The sequence below is a fragment of the Jaculus jaculus genome, chromosome 17, assembly GCF_020740685.1.
Source record: "Jaculus jaculus isolate mJacJac1 chromosome 17, mJacJac1.mat.Y.cur, whole genome shotgun sequence".
Taxonomy (NCBI): domain Eukaryota; kingdom Metazoa; phylum Chordata; class Mammalia; order Rodentia; family Dipodidae; genus Jaculus; species Jaculus jaculus.
Window position 1 is genome coordinate 19,057,180 of NC_059118.1, and position 14,311 is coordinate 19,071,490.

General features: G+C 51.5%; 1 protein-coding gene across 2 annotated transcripts; it reads right to left on the reverse strand.

Annotated features, from left to right (window-relative positions):
• Positions 1–340: 340 nt before the first annotated feature.
• C17H3orf18 (chromosome 17 C3orf18 homolog) lies at positions 341–12,331 on the reverse strand. 2 transcript variants are annotated; one of them, XM_045136911.1, is made up of 5 exons: positions 12,084–12,331; positions 10,273–10,587; positions 5,837–5,862; positions 5,059–5,206; positions 341–3,144 (listed from the first exon to the last, which is right to left on the reverse strand). In XM_045136911.1, the coding sequence occupies exons 2-5, from the start codon at positions 10,444–10,446 to the stop codon at positions 3,064–3,066; spliced, it is 429 nt and encodes a 142-aa protein (XP_044992846.1). In that variant the 5' UTR covers positions 10,447–10,587; positions 12,084–12,331; the 3' UTR covers positions 341–3,063. The 2 variants fall into 2 exon arrangements, with proteins under 2 accessions (XP_044992846.1, XP_044992845.1); XM_045136910.1 differs by having other exon boundaries at positions 10,213–10,587.
• Between the last annotated feature and the right edge of the window lie 1,980 nt (positions 12,332–14,311).

Sequence of the window (14,311 nt, forward strand, 5' to 3'; positions counted from 1 at the left end):
CAGCTTTCAGTACTAAAACGGGGACATTGGGGGGCTGGGGAGATGGTTCAGTGGATAAAGCACTTGTTGCACAAGCGTGAGTTCTGATCCTCGGTCCCCCCCCCGCGCCCTGCCCCCTGCAAATTTAAAAAGCTGGAAGCCCCTGGGCATGGGGGCGCAGGTCTTTAATCCCAGCACACTCAGGAGGCAGAGGCAGAAGGATCGCCCTGAGTTCAAGGCCACCCTGAGACTCCATAGTGAATTCCAGGTCAGCCTGGGCTACAGTGAGACCCTACCTCAAAAAAAAAAAAAAAACAACAAAAAAAACCCCAAAACAATAAATAAATAAACAAAACTGGAAGCCATGGCAGGCTTCTTTAATTCAAGCACATGGAGGGCAAGAAGGGTGACCGAGGTAAGAGAATTTACCAGAGACCTGTGGACTGGCTGGTCAGGTGAACTCAGAGGTGAACAATGAGGGTGTGAGACCCTGCCTCAAATGAGGTGGAAGGCAAGGTCGGACCCAAAAGTCACCTGCTCTCCGTGTGAGTGCCACGGCATGCACATGCCCCCCACCCCACATATGGATTATACATGCACCAAAACAGATATTAATGAAAACCAAACCAGAACATTCTTAAGCAAAATACAATGGCTGATCACCCTAGTGTCACCTCCAAACCCTTCTAGCCTTATGGGGGGGGCCCTGAGCACATAACCCTAACCATAGCCTACTCTATGCCACCCATATCCTATGCCCCGTGCGCTGAGAGAGGCCATGGTATTTCTTTCCTTGTGTGTTTCAGACGCTGTTCCTGGGGGGTCCGGAGATACCCTAACCACCCTGTCACCCTTGAGGCCTTGGGACTCAAGCCCTCTTTCTGCTTTAGTCCCAAAGGCCCTATTAACTTGAATTCTCCACGCCAAGGAGAGGCAGACAATGTGATCCCATCTCTCAGTCAAGATGTGAGCCTCCACAGCAGCCCTGAACTCAGGTCCAGAGCTTCTCAGCTAGATCATGGAAAACTAACTGGCTTGCCTGCCACCTCATAATCTGGGACCCAGGCGACTGTCCCCAGGCCTCCGACAGATCCTTGCTCACCCATTCTGTCCCCTCCTGGGGTTCTGCACCCCAAATGTCACAGGCTCCAATCTCTTTGGGTAAACATCTTAATTACATCTTTAATACTCTCACACATAGAGATGCTGTGAGTTAAATTACAGCTTTGTGCATTCTAAATTACTCACAGCTCTCCAGTTGCTCAAGTGCTAATGTATTTATAGCATGTAGCTGAGGGAATAAATCCAGAATCTTCCCCATGGGGACCTTGTAGGCTCTCACCTCCTGACATGTGGTATTTGCTGATGAATGATGTGTACATGCCACCCCCGTGTCCCCTCTAACCAGCAGAGGACAGCAATGGTAGTGAAGCTGGAGACACGTCTATGTGTGTGCTCATGTGAGTGTGTGCCCAAGGTAGAAAAACTGCCTGGCTTGCTCTTCTTTTTCTTTCTTTCTTTCATTTTTTTTTTTTCTTCAAGGTAAGGTCTCACTCTAGCCCAGGCTGACCTGGAATTCACCATGTAGTCTCAGGGTGGCCTTGAACTCACGGCGATCCTCCTCCCTCTGCCTCCTGGGTGCTGGGATTAAAGGCGTGCGCCACCATGCCCTGGCTTTGAAGCTGTTCAGAATTTCCAGGTCCCAGGATTACTCTGGTAATCCCCCCATTGTCTCTACCTGGCTGGGCTGAGATGGGGGACTCCCAACCCTTGCTCTCACCCCCTTCCTGCCTTCCACATGGCAGGAGCTCTCAATACTTTTCTTTTCCACTCTAAACCTAAAATCCCTTTTGACATTTTTTTTCCAGACTCATGTTCAACTCCCACACGGGCTCTTGGACCATGTGGGTATATCCATTTTCCCTTCCTGGGTTTGCGAACCTTCCCTCTCCCTCATATATTCCTGAATAGAGATGTAATAGTTAAAAAAGAAAAAAAAGAAAGACTGCCTGGCTCTTTGGGGGTGTCTATGTCTGCCCACTGCCCTGCACAGATGTTCCTGGCATCAGCCATGACCCTTCAAGACTTAGGGGGAGGCCACACAGCCTCTCCCAGAACCCAGTTCCCAATACACTCAGGGAGCCCTTCCCGGAAGCAGGTCAGTCCAGCCTTTAGAGCCCACTGAAGAAATGCAATGAACCACAGAACCCACCCATGTTTTCCTCTTCCCTGAAACCCACAAACACTGAAGATGAGGGGGTGGCTCAGCCCAATGCTCCATTACATATCATGGGGTGGGGTCAACTTGGAAGGTGGAGCCAGAGCTACAACCTGCCCCCTGTGCTGAGATACACCTATGTCTGCGTGGGACCCACATGCTTATATAGCTTTCCCCCAAATCCAGGAGGCTGCATCCTCCCATATGTGTCCCCCAGTTCATTCTTCCCCAGCATCCATCCCTCCTTCCTTCCTTCGACCCAGAAAACAAAAGTGGCTGCCAAGGATATGTGACTGGGCACCCTGCAAGGTAGATGGGGCTCTGGGTGTGAGTAGCCCTTTCCCCTGGCATCTTGCGGAGGGGGCACTTTTAGCTCCATCCCTGGGCCTCTTGGGGTTCCATAAACAGTGCTGCCCCGCCTTGTCCCTGTGGTGGTTGTCACGCTCCATCCCAGAAGAGGCTCCAGGACTCAAAAAAAAAAAAGATCTGTCCCAGGCAGAGCAGAATTCTCTTTCTCTTCTTCTTCTTCCTTCCTTTCCTATGTCTCTCACCCATTTCCTCCCCATCAGAGAAGCCCACCTTAATGTGAGGGTGTGGCCGGTAGACCAGGGGACCAGCAGTGGCTCCACAGAGTTCCTGCTCGAGGAATCGGGAGTGATCAGTAGCCAGGTGGCCAGCCCGGCCAGGGCTCTCTCTCTGAGCCCGGACAGCCAGTGGGTTAGTCCGCAGCACAGCTTGGGCCTGGACCGGCCCTTTCCTGTCTTGGCAGCGTTGGTCCTGAGAACCGGTCTTGGCAGTCAGAGAGTGGGCAGCTTTGCGACGAGTGTCTCTGTCAGAGGTCCAGGCCTGTCCTGTCCTTGGGCCACTCATGCATGGATGGCATTGGCTACGTCAGTAAAAACCAGCCGGCTAGGCCTCTGCAGCGGACCCTGGGAAGGGACAGTGCCCTGCAGGGGAGAGAGGCAGGGGCATCAGGGACCTTGACCAAGGGCAATCTCTGACTCAGTCACTTTCGCTCTCACTTCCTGATGCCTGCTTTTGCGTTGTTGGCATCATCTATGCCTTCTGCCTGCAATGCCCTCCCAGAAAGATCAACCTAGAAATTCAACCTGGCTCAGATGACTCGCCCCTCCCCCGAGCCATGCCCAGCTTGCCTATCGCCTTGGCAGCACTTCCTATGGGCTCAGTGTTGAATTAATTATGCATGTATCTTCTGCCAGAGCCAGGGAGAACTCACTTCTGCCCTCCTTCCCCTAGGACAGGGGTTGGCATAAGGGACGTGCACAAGGAGTCACTCAGGGCTGGAGAGATTGCTTGGTGGTTAAGGCACTTGCCTTCGAAGCCTAAAGACCCGCGTTTGACTCTCCAGATTCAACATAAGCTAGATGTAGAAGATGACAAAAGCCTGCAAGGTGGCACATGTGTCTGGAGTTCGATTACAATGGCTGAAGGCCCTGGTACGCCAATTCTCTCCCTCCTTCTCTCTCTGTCTCTCTCCCTCTCTCTCTCTCACACACACACACAAATAACTTAAAGGCTGGAGAGATGGCTCAGTGGTTAAAGGTGCTTGCTTGCAAAGCCTGAGGCCTAGGTTCAATTTCCCCAGTACTCATGTAAAGCCAGATGCACAAAGTGGTGCTTGCATCTGAAGTTCATTTGCAGTGATAGAAAGTTCTGGTGCATCCATAGTTATCCTCTATCTGCCACTTTCTTTTTCTCACTATATAAATAAAAAAAAAAAAATTTCAGGGCTGGAGAGATGGCTTAGCAGTTAAGTCATTTGCCTGCAAAGCCTCAGGAACCAGGTTCAATTCCCCAGAATCCACATAAGTCAGATGCACATGGTGGTGCATGTGTTTAGAGTTTGTTTGCAGTGGCTGGAGGTCCTGGTGCACCTATTGTCTCTCTCTCTCTTAAAAAAAAATATATATATATATATATAAAATATATATATACATATATATATATATATTTTTTTTTTTTTCGAAGTAGGGTCTCACTCTAGCTCAGACTGACCCGGAATTCACTCTGTAGTCTCAGAGTGGCCTTGAACTCTCAGCGATTCTCCTACCTCTGCCTCCCAAGTGCTGGAATTAAAGGTGTGCGCCACCACACCCAGCTTAAAAAATATTTTTAAAAAGTAACTCTTGGGCTGGAGAGATGGCTTAGTGGTTAAGGCACTTGCTTGCAAAGCCAAAGGACCCAGGTTCAATTCCCCAGGACCCATGTAAGCCAGATGCCCAAAGGTAGTGTATGTGTCTGGAGTTCGTTTGCACTGTCTGGAGGCCCTAGAGCACCCATTCTCTCTCTCTCTCTTCTCTCTCTCTCTAATAAATAAATAAAACAAAAATATTTTTAAAAAGGAATTTGGATTTTTGTTTGCAGATGAGAAAACTTGGCTCAGAGATGTCAGCGGTGTGGCTGTCAAAGCAGAGGCGGGCCAGATGCCCAGCTTGCCCCTTGCCTGGCTTTGCACAGTGACTCTGTGAGGGCCATGGGTCCAACAAGACCCATGGCCTCAAAGCTGTGGCCTCTCTGACTAGATGGTGTTGGCAAGCTGCATGAAAAGTGTGGAGGGGGGCTAGAAAGGTGGCTTAGTGGTTAAGCGCTTGCCTGTGAAGCCTAAGGATCCCAGTTCGAGTCTCAATTTCCCAGGACCCACGTTAGCCAGATGGACAAGGGGGCGCACGCATCTGGAGTTCGTTTGCAGTGATTGGTGGCCCTGGTGCTCCCATTCTCTCTCTCTCGCTCTCAAGTAAATAAGAGTTAAACAAAAATAAAAAGAAAAGAAAAGTGTGGAGGATAAGACAGAGGAGGCTGGATTGGCTCCATGTCGGATGGAGAGCCTGCTCAGTGCCCACCTTGCCCTGTGTGGCGTGCAGAGAGGTCGCAGCCTGCACGGAGGCTGCGTCCCTCCCGTGTTCCAACAGCTCCTGCTCCAGTTCATCTTGCTCCTCTGTGGGGTCGAAGTTGTACATGGGCATGAGCTGGTGACGAAGCTTCTCCAGCCTGGGGGTGGGGGGAGTACAAAAGCTGCTGGAGGCAGGGCAGGCTCTACCCCTCTGCCACCCTTTCTTCTGGCAGCCAGTAGACCCCCGCAAACACTTCAGGGCTCCAAAGCCTTCCCTAGGGATTCACTGACAGATGTCTCTGCACCCACTGTACCAGTTTGACCCCTCCGACGGGTGGCCTGGGAAAGAGCAGTTAGCCATCGGTCATGTGGCTGTCATCACTGGGGCCCAGGGAACAGCTGGGTCAGGGCTCTGCTGTAATCCATAACTGCTGGGGATTGAGGCAAGGGAGGGGAGCCAGTGGGAGTCAGCTCAGGGCATCAGAGCAAGGGTAGCTGGGTGGAGGTAATTCCTAGCTTCTCTCCTTCCCCATCCTCGATCGCAGAGTTACATCTGGTTTCCTGGAATCTTTGTATCTGCCTACCTGTGTGTGAGAGCCCAGTGGAGGGTTCCGAGCCCTCCATGAAGGAGAGGAGTCACCCCCATCAAACCCTGACTGGGCAGAAGAGGCCCTGACTCTGACCCAGGGAGAAGGCCCTTAGTGGTAGGAGCTTCCTTCTCTTTTTCCCTGGAGCCCAGCCCAGGTCTGCCCATGGGCTAGAGTTCTACATGGCAGCTGGGGAATTACCTCTTCTTCTTCCTGATGTGCAAAACCTGCAAGGGAAAGGAACAGCATCAGCTGACGAGGAAAGGAGGCTTCCATCAACCCGGCAGGCTCTCAAGATGGGGGCATTATGTGGGGTGAAGAGCGGGGTCCCATGTTTTCAAGGTCCCATACCAGTGATGCCAACGTTCCTACTGCAGTTGTTTACTTATTTGGTTGACTGCTTTATGGACTGATTGAGACGGGGTCTCATTATGTAACCCAGCCTGGCCTGGAACTCCCTAGGTAGTCCAGGCTGGTCTTGAACTTTGGCCCTTCTGGCCACAGCCTCTGCGTTTTAGCATTCTAGGCCTGCACACCAGGCCTGGCTCCTTTGACATCTTTAAATGCTGTGAGAGACCAGAAGGGGGTCTGGGGTTTTCAGAGACTGGAGCCAGGCCTGGAAAAACCAGTTAGGCCTGGCTGAGATAAGTTGTTTCCAGTTCGCCAACCTTGACTGCAACTCTGGCCACTTGACTTGCCAGTCTCGGGGCCAAAGGGGAAAGCTAAAACTTCAGTGTAGGCCCATCCCTTCAACTCTCCCTGAAGCAGCTTACAGGCATAAGGACCAACAGCCCAGCAGGGGTTCAAGCTGGGATCTGCACTGGATCCCACTGGAAGCTCTCAGTGGGCAGAGGGGCCTGAGCCCTAGGATTATCTCTCAGAAAACACTATTGCTGGGTTCTGTCTCCTCCTTGTCCAGACACAAAGGTGAAGGGTTAACACAGTTAGAAAGCATCTAGAACCATTAATCTGGACCTGGAAGCCATGATACCAGGCGCTGAGGGTGAGAGAATAGAGGGTAAAATTTAGGGGCCCATCCTGGACAGACTCCAAGGACCACTTCTACATCCAGCTCTTTCCCAAACTGGCTTTCTTTTTAGTCTCAGGGTGGCCTTGAACTCATGGAAGATCTTCCTACCTCTGCTGCCCAACTGCTGGGATTAAAGGTGTGTGCCACCACGCCCGGCTCCAAACTGGCATTTTTTTACATGTTTTTTTTTCTCTTGGTTTTTCAAGGTAAGGTCTTGTTCTAGTCCAGGCTGACCTGGAATTCACTATGTAATCTCAGGCTGACCTCTAACTCACAGTGATCCTCACATCTCACTCCCTCCCCTCCCCCTGGGGCTGGGATTAAAGGGGTGCACCACCTGCCCAGCTCCAAAGTGACATGTTTTGACTGTCAGGAACAGGACAGCTACTCCCCGAAGTCTGTGCTAAGCCTGCTGTGGCTCCTACACTCTGTAGCCCACCCACTGCTAAAATCTGGTTTGGTTCCCAGTGTGACTTAGAACTTCTTTGGAGGGACCCCAACGGCCTAGAAGGAAGCAGGAGTGTCCCTAGCTCACTGATTCCTTCCAGAGGCCCCATTCTGTGGTTTACAGACACAACAGGAAGTCTGGGGCCTTCTGGGCCAGCCCCAGCCCACCCTGAGCGAACATCTCCAGCCACAGCACCTTGTGCCCCTTTGCCTTGTGGCCCTTACTCCAAACCTCCTCCCTCCCCTGTGGGCTGTGACTTGGAAAGATCTGCAGAAAAGGCCAGACAGAACCTCCATCCAGTCACACCTTCGCCCTGTGGTCTTCCCCGCCCCCAACTGCATGGCCTTTCCTTCCTTTTCAAATCTTCCCATTCCTCACTGTTCAGCTGCAGTGCCACCTCCTCCAGGAAGCTTTCCTGCACTGCTCCTGCCCATACTAAGCACTTCTTAAAAAATATTACTTTTATTTTTACTTTATTTATTTGAGAAAGAGAGAGACAATGAATATGGGCATCCCAGGGCCTCTACTCACTGCAAATGAACTCCAGGCTCATGCACTACCTTGTGCATCTGGCTTACATGGGTACTGGGGAATCGAACTTGAGTCTTTTTACAGGCAGGCCTCTTAACTTGCTAAGCCATCTCCTCGGCCCCCAAGCACTTTTTCATACTCTCACGTGAAGCGAGCGGCTGACACTGACTCCTCCTTGTACCCATGGCATGGCTCAAGGCTGGCAAATGGGAAAGGAAGTGGCAGCATACAGGAGAAACTTCTAGAAGCCTGAGCCCTGGAAATGTTTCTCGGCCTCCACTGTCTTTATCCCACCACCTTCCTACCTCTCTCACCCATGCCTTCTGAACGTTCCTTTAGAACCATGAGCAAAGCAGTTTTACCCAGGTTCCTAGGCCAAAATCTCTTGCTGAGAGTAACCAGGGGGTAGCTTCTAGGCCATTTGCCACTGAGGTTACGATGTCTTAGTCTACTTGACCAGTGCCTGGGTGTCAAAGGGAAGCACTGGCCTTTTGCCTCCTTCCTGCTCTGGGAGACTTCTCTACCTTGGCCTTGCACTGCAGGTGATGCATCCTGGCCCCCACTTGCTGGCCAGTAGCTGTTTCCTGGCAGCAGCCCGGAGCCTGCAGGGCCCATATGCCAACCCCAGTTTAGCAGGAGCTCCAGCCAGGCCATGCCATGGATGGACCAGGCCAGCCCTGCACTTTTTTTTTTTTTTTTTGTATTAACCACAGTGCTGAGGATGGAACTTAGGACTTTACACCCACTAAACCAGCACTTGACACTGAGCTACATGCCCTGAGCCTCCAGCCACCCCTATCTGTCAGAATCACGTGATCCTGAGCCCAGGGCCAGCTTTCATGGCCTGCAAGGGGCAATGAGCAGAATAGCATTATTACGAGGCTTTCTGAGGGGCGGGAAACTCCAGGTGTAACCCACCTTTGGTTTCAGCTTGTATATCTCTGCTGGTCCTTAAGTGCTCGGGGGCTGAGGAGATGGCTTAAGCGGTTAAGATGCCTGCCTGTAAAAAGACTTAGGATCGATTCCCCAGTACCCATGTAAGCCAGATGCACAAGGTAGCGCATGAGCCTGGAGTTCATTTGCAGTGGGTAGAGGCCCTGGGATGCCCATATTCACTCTCTCTCTTTCTCAAATAAATAAGGACACTCTTTTAAAAAAAAAATATTTTATTTATTTATTTGAGAAAGAGGGGGACTGAGAGGAAGAGGCAGACACACATACAGAGAAGAGGCACGCCAGGGCCTCCAGCCACTGCAAACAAACTCCAAGTACACCAATACATGTGCCACCTTATGCATCTGGCTTATGTGGGTACTGAGGAATCGAATCGAGATCCTTAGACTTTAACAGCAAGCTCCTTACCCCCCTTTAGTGACATTCTGAGTGTCTATCTGTCAGTACTGGGGGATACCTTCCATCCTCTCCCCAGCTCATCTCCATTTTGATTGCTGCCTGACTCCGTCCCTTTTCATGACAATGAGGTCAGGCTTCTACCCGGAGTCTGGTCTGTAAGCCTGCTTCACAGCTGTCTCTGATCAACCAGCCCAGATACAAACCTTTGTCTTTAAGTCACCGGGCAGGACACTGGCTTCCCAGCCCCTGTTGGATCTCAAGGGTAAGGGAAGACACACAGTAAATAATTGCCAAGTGAATGCATGAATGAACCCTGCCAACAACCTGCCATGCTCAGAACATCACCCCCAGACACGACTGCCCACAACCAATTCCAACCACTTTCTGGTTTCTACTCCATTGCAATTCTCACACCCATTTGGAATCCCCCCTCCACAGCCTTCAGGAATCAGCTTAAAGCACCAATGCTTTCTTCAGATTTTTTTTTTTTCTGGTTCTCCCAGTCAGAATCATCTCTCTGAGTCCCAGTTTAAAAAAAAAAAAAAACTCTGGGTGGTGAGAGGGATTGCATTATCATCATCATTATTGGTTTTTCAAGGTAGGGTCTCGCTCTAGCCCAGGCTGACCTGGAATTTACTATGTAGTCTCAGTGTAGCCTCACACACAGCGATCCTTCTTCCTCTGGCTCCCAAGTGCTGGGATTAAAGGCGTGTGCCACCACCACCACGCCTGGCTGATTGCATTATTATTAATGGACAATTTTTGTTTTTTTTTCCTGAGGTAGGGTCACACTCTAGCCCAGGCTGACCTGGAATTCACTATGTAGTCTCACAGTGGCCTTGAACTCACAGCGACCCTCCTACCTCTGCCTCCTGAGTGCTGGGATTAAAGGCATGTGCCACCACACCTAGTGACAATTATTTTTAGATTCTTTTTGTTTTTATGAGAGAGAGAGAAGATTGGTGTGCCAGGGCCTCCAGCCACTGCAATCAAAAACTCCAGATGCACGCACCCCCTCGCGCACCTTTGCACGCTCACATCACTGTGCATCTGGCTGATGTGGGACCTGGAGAGTTGAACGTGAGTTCTTAGGCTTCACAGGCAAGAGCCTTAACCACTAAGCCATCTCTCCAGCCCTGATAAGATTCTTTCTAATAAAAGACACTGACCACCTTCCCCCAAAGGAGGGCCTTCTGAGCCAGCCCCAGCTCTCACCATGGCCACAGCCAAGCCAATCACTGTGATAATCCCAAATGACAGAAGCATGGTACCCACACCCGCTGTGCCACCTGCCGCATCAGGGATTCTGGTGTCATTGAAGCTTGTGGTTTCTGGGCTGAGGGTGGTGGTCTCAGAGGTGGTCCCATCGGTGGCAGGCTCCAAGTCAGGCTCAATGGTGGGCGAGTGGCTGCTGAACCATCCCTGAGAAACTGGGCCCCTGGAATTCATGCTGGCGCTGGAAGACTGCCACTGGTCAGTCAACCTGTCCACTCCCTTCTGACATCCGGAATGACCAGCCCTGTGACTACTGTGGTGGCCACTGGTACAGACACTTCCTTAAAGCCAGCCAGCCTCCTGCCTTCCTGGGTTCTGGAAAAGACAGAATGAAAACAAGAGTTAAGGAGAGCGGGATGGCCATGACATTGAAGTTCTTCTAGATTCTGAGGTTACTTAGGAAATAAAGATTTGGGAACAGGCCTAGGGCAAGTTCAGGGGACATTATACATGCTTTATTTATCTATGGCATCCATATGGATTTAGGAACATGAAAATGAAACCTTGTCACCTGTTTATGGACAAGATGGCTATAGTGGTCATACCTGGAAGATGGGAGAGGTTGTAGGAAGTTTGAAAGAAAACGTCCACCCCTTGTACAAATGCATCAGTACCATCTATTCCTCCTACCTCACCTGCTCACTTCCTGATCCCTATGTCTTTCATTTCACTGGGTTAAAAAAAAAATGCACAGCTTCCTTCCTTGGATGGAAAACTTGCCTAGGAGTCAAACATCCTGATTTTTGAAACTTGTCTGGGCTCGGTGACCTTAGGAAAGTCATTTCTCTTCTCCGTGAGTCAGTTTCCTCGGTGTAAAGTGAGGAAGTGCTAAGAACGACCTCACAGTGTTACAGGGTTAGTGATGTGTCCGATGGAAGCGATCCCTAGAAAAGACTTAGCATGAGCCGATCCACAGGAGAACCCCTAGTCAACATTCCAGCTTCTCCTTGTCTGCACTGTGATACGGGCTGTGTCTGGAGTGAGCTGGGGGGACTGGTGTGGAGAGGAGAGGACAGAAGGCAGGAAGAAGCTGAGCAAGGTCTTCAGATGGCTTTTCTGCAGGCTTGGGGTGCGGGGAGTGGTCACTCGGCCATCTCCATTCCCTCTGAAGAGCGAGGCAAGGGGAGCACAGCTCCAGACGCTGGGATGGAAGACTCACTTGGACATGCCTTCTCCTCTGTTTCCCTCCTCTGGGAGCAGAGGGTGGGAGATCGCCCAGCCCAGTGGACCTTGGGTAGTGAAGAGTGGGAAGGGATCCCAGCTACTCTGGTGGGGGGGGGGGGTACTGGGAGACCTAGAAACAGACATGCTGCACACGTCTCCCCGTGTGTTGTGTGTCTCATGGGTGTTCACGGGATGCCCCCCTCACCGCTGCAAGAGTGAGGTGTGTGTGCAAATCTATTACGGCAAGGCTGGCCGAGGGACAAAGGCAGACTAATCACATTGTCCTCTTGTCATCTCCCTCCAGCTCTACTCAGTTAAAAAGCATCTCAAGTTCTCTTCTGGGCTCTGCCACTAACCCCAGGCATGACCTTGGACCAGACCCTGAAGTTGCTCTGGGGCTCTCATTACTCTCTGCCCAAAGGAGACAGGGCACCCTTGCTGGTCACTTTTTTTTTTTTTTAGGGGCCTGCGTCCAGGTCCGATGGGAAAGGGAAGGGAGCCGAGATTGGAAGCGGTGAGCCCCGCGACCTCGGGGAGCCCTGTGTGTCATTATGCACGAGCGATCTCAATGACCCCCCCAGCCCCCGCCCCGCCCGCCTCCACGACCCCGGCATCCCTCCATGCTGGCCCGCAAGCTCAGCACTTACTTAATCCTCTCCGGGGCGCCGAGCTCAGTCTGAGAAGCTAGGGGTGGTGGCGATGGGCGGAAGGCCGGGGCGCTGAGAACACCCGGGCCCCGCGTTGCAGCGGTGGGTTTGGGGGGGGACAGGTCCGACCTAAGGTCTGCCTACCCGGCACTCAGGCTCCAGCCCGCCGCAGCCAGCGCCCGCTGTCACCCGGGGACCCGGTGGGCAGGGCCTCGGCGAGGACCGGGGTGGGGCCGGGCCGAGCAGATTCGGGGGGGGGCGGGGGGAGATCCCGGGGAACCCGAGCTCCTTTACCCTCCTGGACCTCTCCGCGCCCCCCGGAACCCGATTGGCTGCCAGGTCCAGAGCCTGCCCGTCATTGGCTCGCTCGCCTGTCGCTCGGATGATAGCTCCGCCCCAGCCGAGAGGTGGGAGCCAGGAGCCCCGAGTCCCAGAGCTGTTTTGCTGATCACGTACATCCCTGATCCGCGGCGACCTGCGCCCGAGTCCCACAGGGCATGTAGATGGCTGTTCCTGGGCCAGAAATCGAGCCCAGGCCAGTTCCACCTGCACCGAAACGGACTTGCCAGCTCAAAAGTCAGAGATGTACAAAGGACACTCAGGGTGAGCAAGAGACCCCGGAGTCTTTAGGGACCTAAATTGAACTTTGGGGCTGGGGAAATGGCTCAGCAGCTAAAGGCGCTTGTTTGCAAAGCCTGTCAGCCCGGGTTCGATTCCCCAGTACCCATTGTAAAGCCAGATGCACAACGTGGCACATGTGCCTGGAGTTCATTTGCAGTGACAAGAGGCCCTGGTGTGCCCATTCTCTCACTTCTTTTTCTTTCTTTCTTCCTTCCTATCTGCCTTCCCTCCCTCCCTCTCTCTCCCTCTCTCTCTTTTTCTCTCCTTGCAAGTAAAGAAATAAAGATATTACACTCATGAGGAAGAGGTAGGAGGATCGCTGTGAGTTCAAGGACATCTTGAGGACTATACAGTGAATTCCAGGTCAGCGTGGGCTACAGCAAGTCCCTACCTCGAACAACCAAAATAAATAAAGTTTAAATAAAGTTAAAACAAAAAAAAAAACAGAACTTTGTCTCAACCCTTTACTGGACTGTGACTTTAAGCAAACTGCTTCCCTGGTCTTGTGTCTTGGCTTCCTACCCAAATGGGGTCTCTTTTGTGTGGGCTGTTGATAAATGACTTCAACCTTGGGTCTAGGAATGGGGATTCTTCAGTCCAGAGATATTGGAAGCAGAAGGAAATGATTATCTGGGTAATATTATTGGTGCCTGGACCCAAGCAAACTCACCTACACACGTCATAAATGCTTCAGTAAGGAAAAGGACTGGAGGTGAGTTGGGCGGTAAGAAACTGACAGGAATTTCAACGGCAAAGAGCAAGCTTTATTCAGGGTGGAGGACCTGAGAGGTTGATGCCTTAGGTTCCAAAAGGCACTATGTATGACCCTGGCAACAAGAGTGGGTGGAGTGTGTTGGGAGGTTTTATTAGCCTTGGGGTTGGGGGTAGGGATGTTCTAGCTGCAAAATGAGGAAGGGGGAAATGAGGACGTGGGAGCTGCAAGCTGTCTGAACTGCAAACTGTCTGGAGTTATTTTAGTCTCTCTGGGTGGCCAGTCAGCAAATGGCCTAAGATAGAAGTGGAGGGCAGCTGGTTGTCTCTGGGCAGCTCTGTGGCTTGAGTTTGTAAGTCTGCAATCTCTGGGCAAATCCCTGGCTTCTGTCCAGGGTCTGTTTTCCAGGGTCTGTTTGCTAACTCCTTCAGCTTCCATCCACAACATGATCATCTTAAGACAGAAGTCCTTGGACAACCTTTAATAATTTTTTTCTTGGACATCCTTTTGTGCACATACTTTCAAAGGAGATCTTAGGGTAGCTAGTCACCCAGGAAGCCTTGTGTTTTTTGTTTTTAATTTTAGAGAGAGAATTGGCAGCCCAGGGCCTCAGCTACTGAAATCGAACTCCAGATGCTTGCACCCCCTAGTAGGCATGTGCGACCTTGTGCTTGCTTCACCTTTGTGTGTCTAGCTTAAGTGGGATCTGGAGAGTTGAGCATGGGTCCTTAGGCTTCCCATGCAAGCACCTTAACTGCTAACCCATCTCTCCAGTTCAAGCCTTGAGTTTAATAGTAGTTTAGTGAACATTTATCTAGCTCACAGTAGGTTCTGATGGGAGTGTCAACAAACCATGTGTGTGTGTGTGCGTGTGTGTATTGGTTTTTCAAGATAG

What these genes read in the sequence shown, in the direction of transcription:
- C17H3orf18 (XM_045136910.1), bottom strand. Translation starts at nt 10,446, where the DNA reads ATGAATTCCAGGGGCCCAGTTTCTCAGGGATGGTTCAGCAGCCACTCG. An exon ending in CACATCAGGAAGAAGAAGAG is followed by an intron (nt 5,207 to 5,836) that starts GTAATTCCCCAG and finishes CCCCACCCCCAG; the next exon opens with GCTGGAGAAGCTTCGTCACC. An exon ending in TGCACGCCACACAGGGCAAG is followed by an intron (nt 3,145 to 5,058) that starts GTGGGCACTGAG and finishes TCTCCCCTGCAG; the next exon opens with GGCACTGTCCCTTCCCAGGG.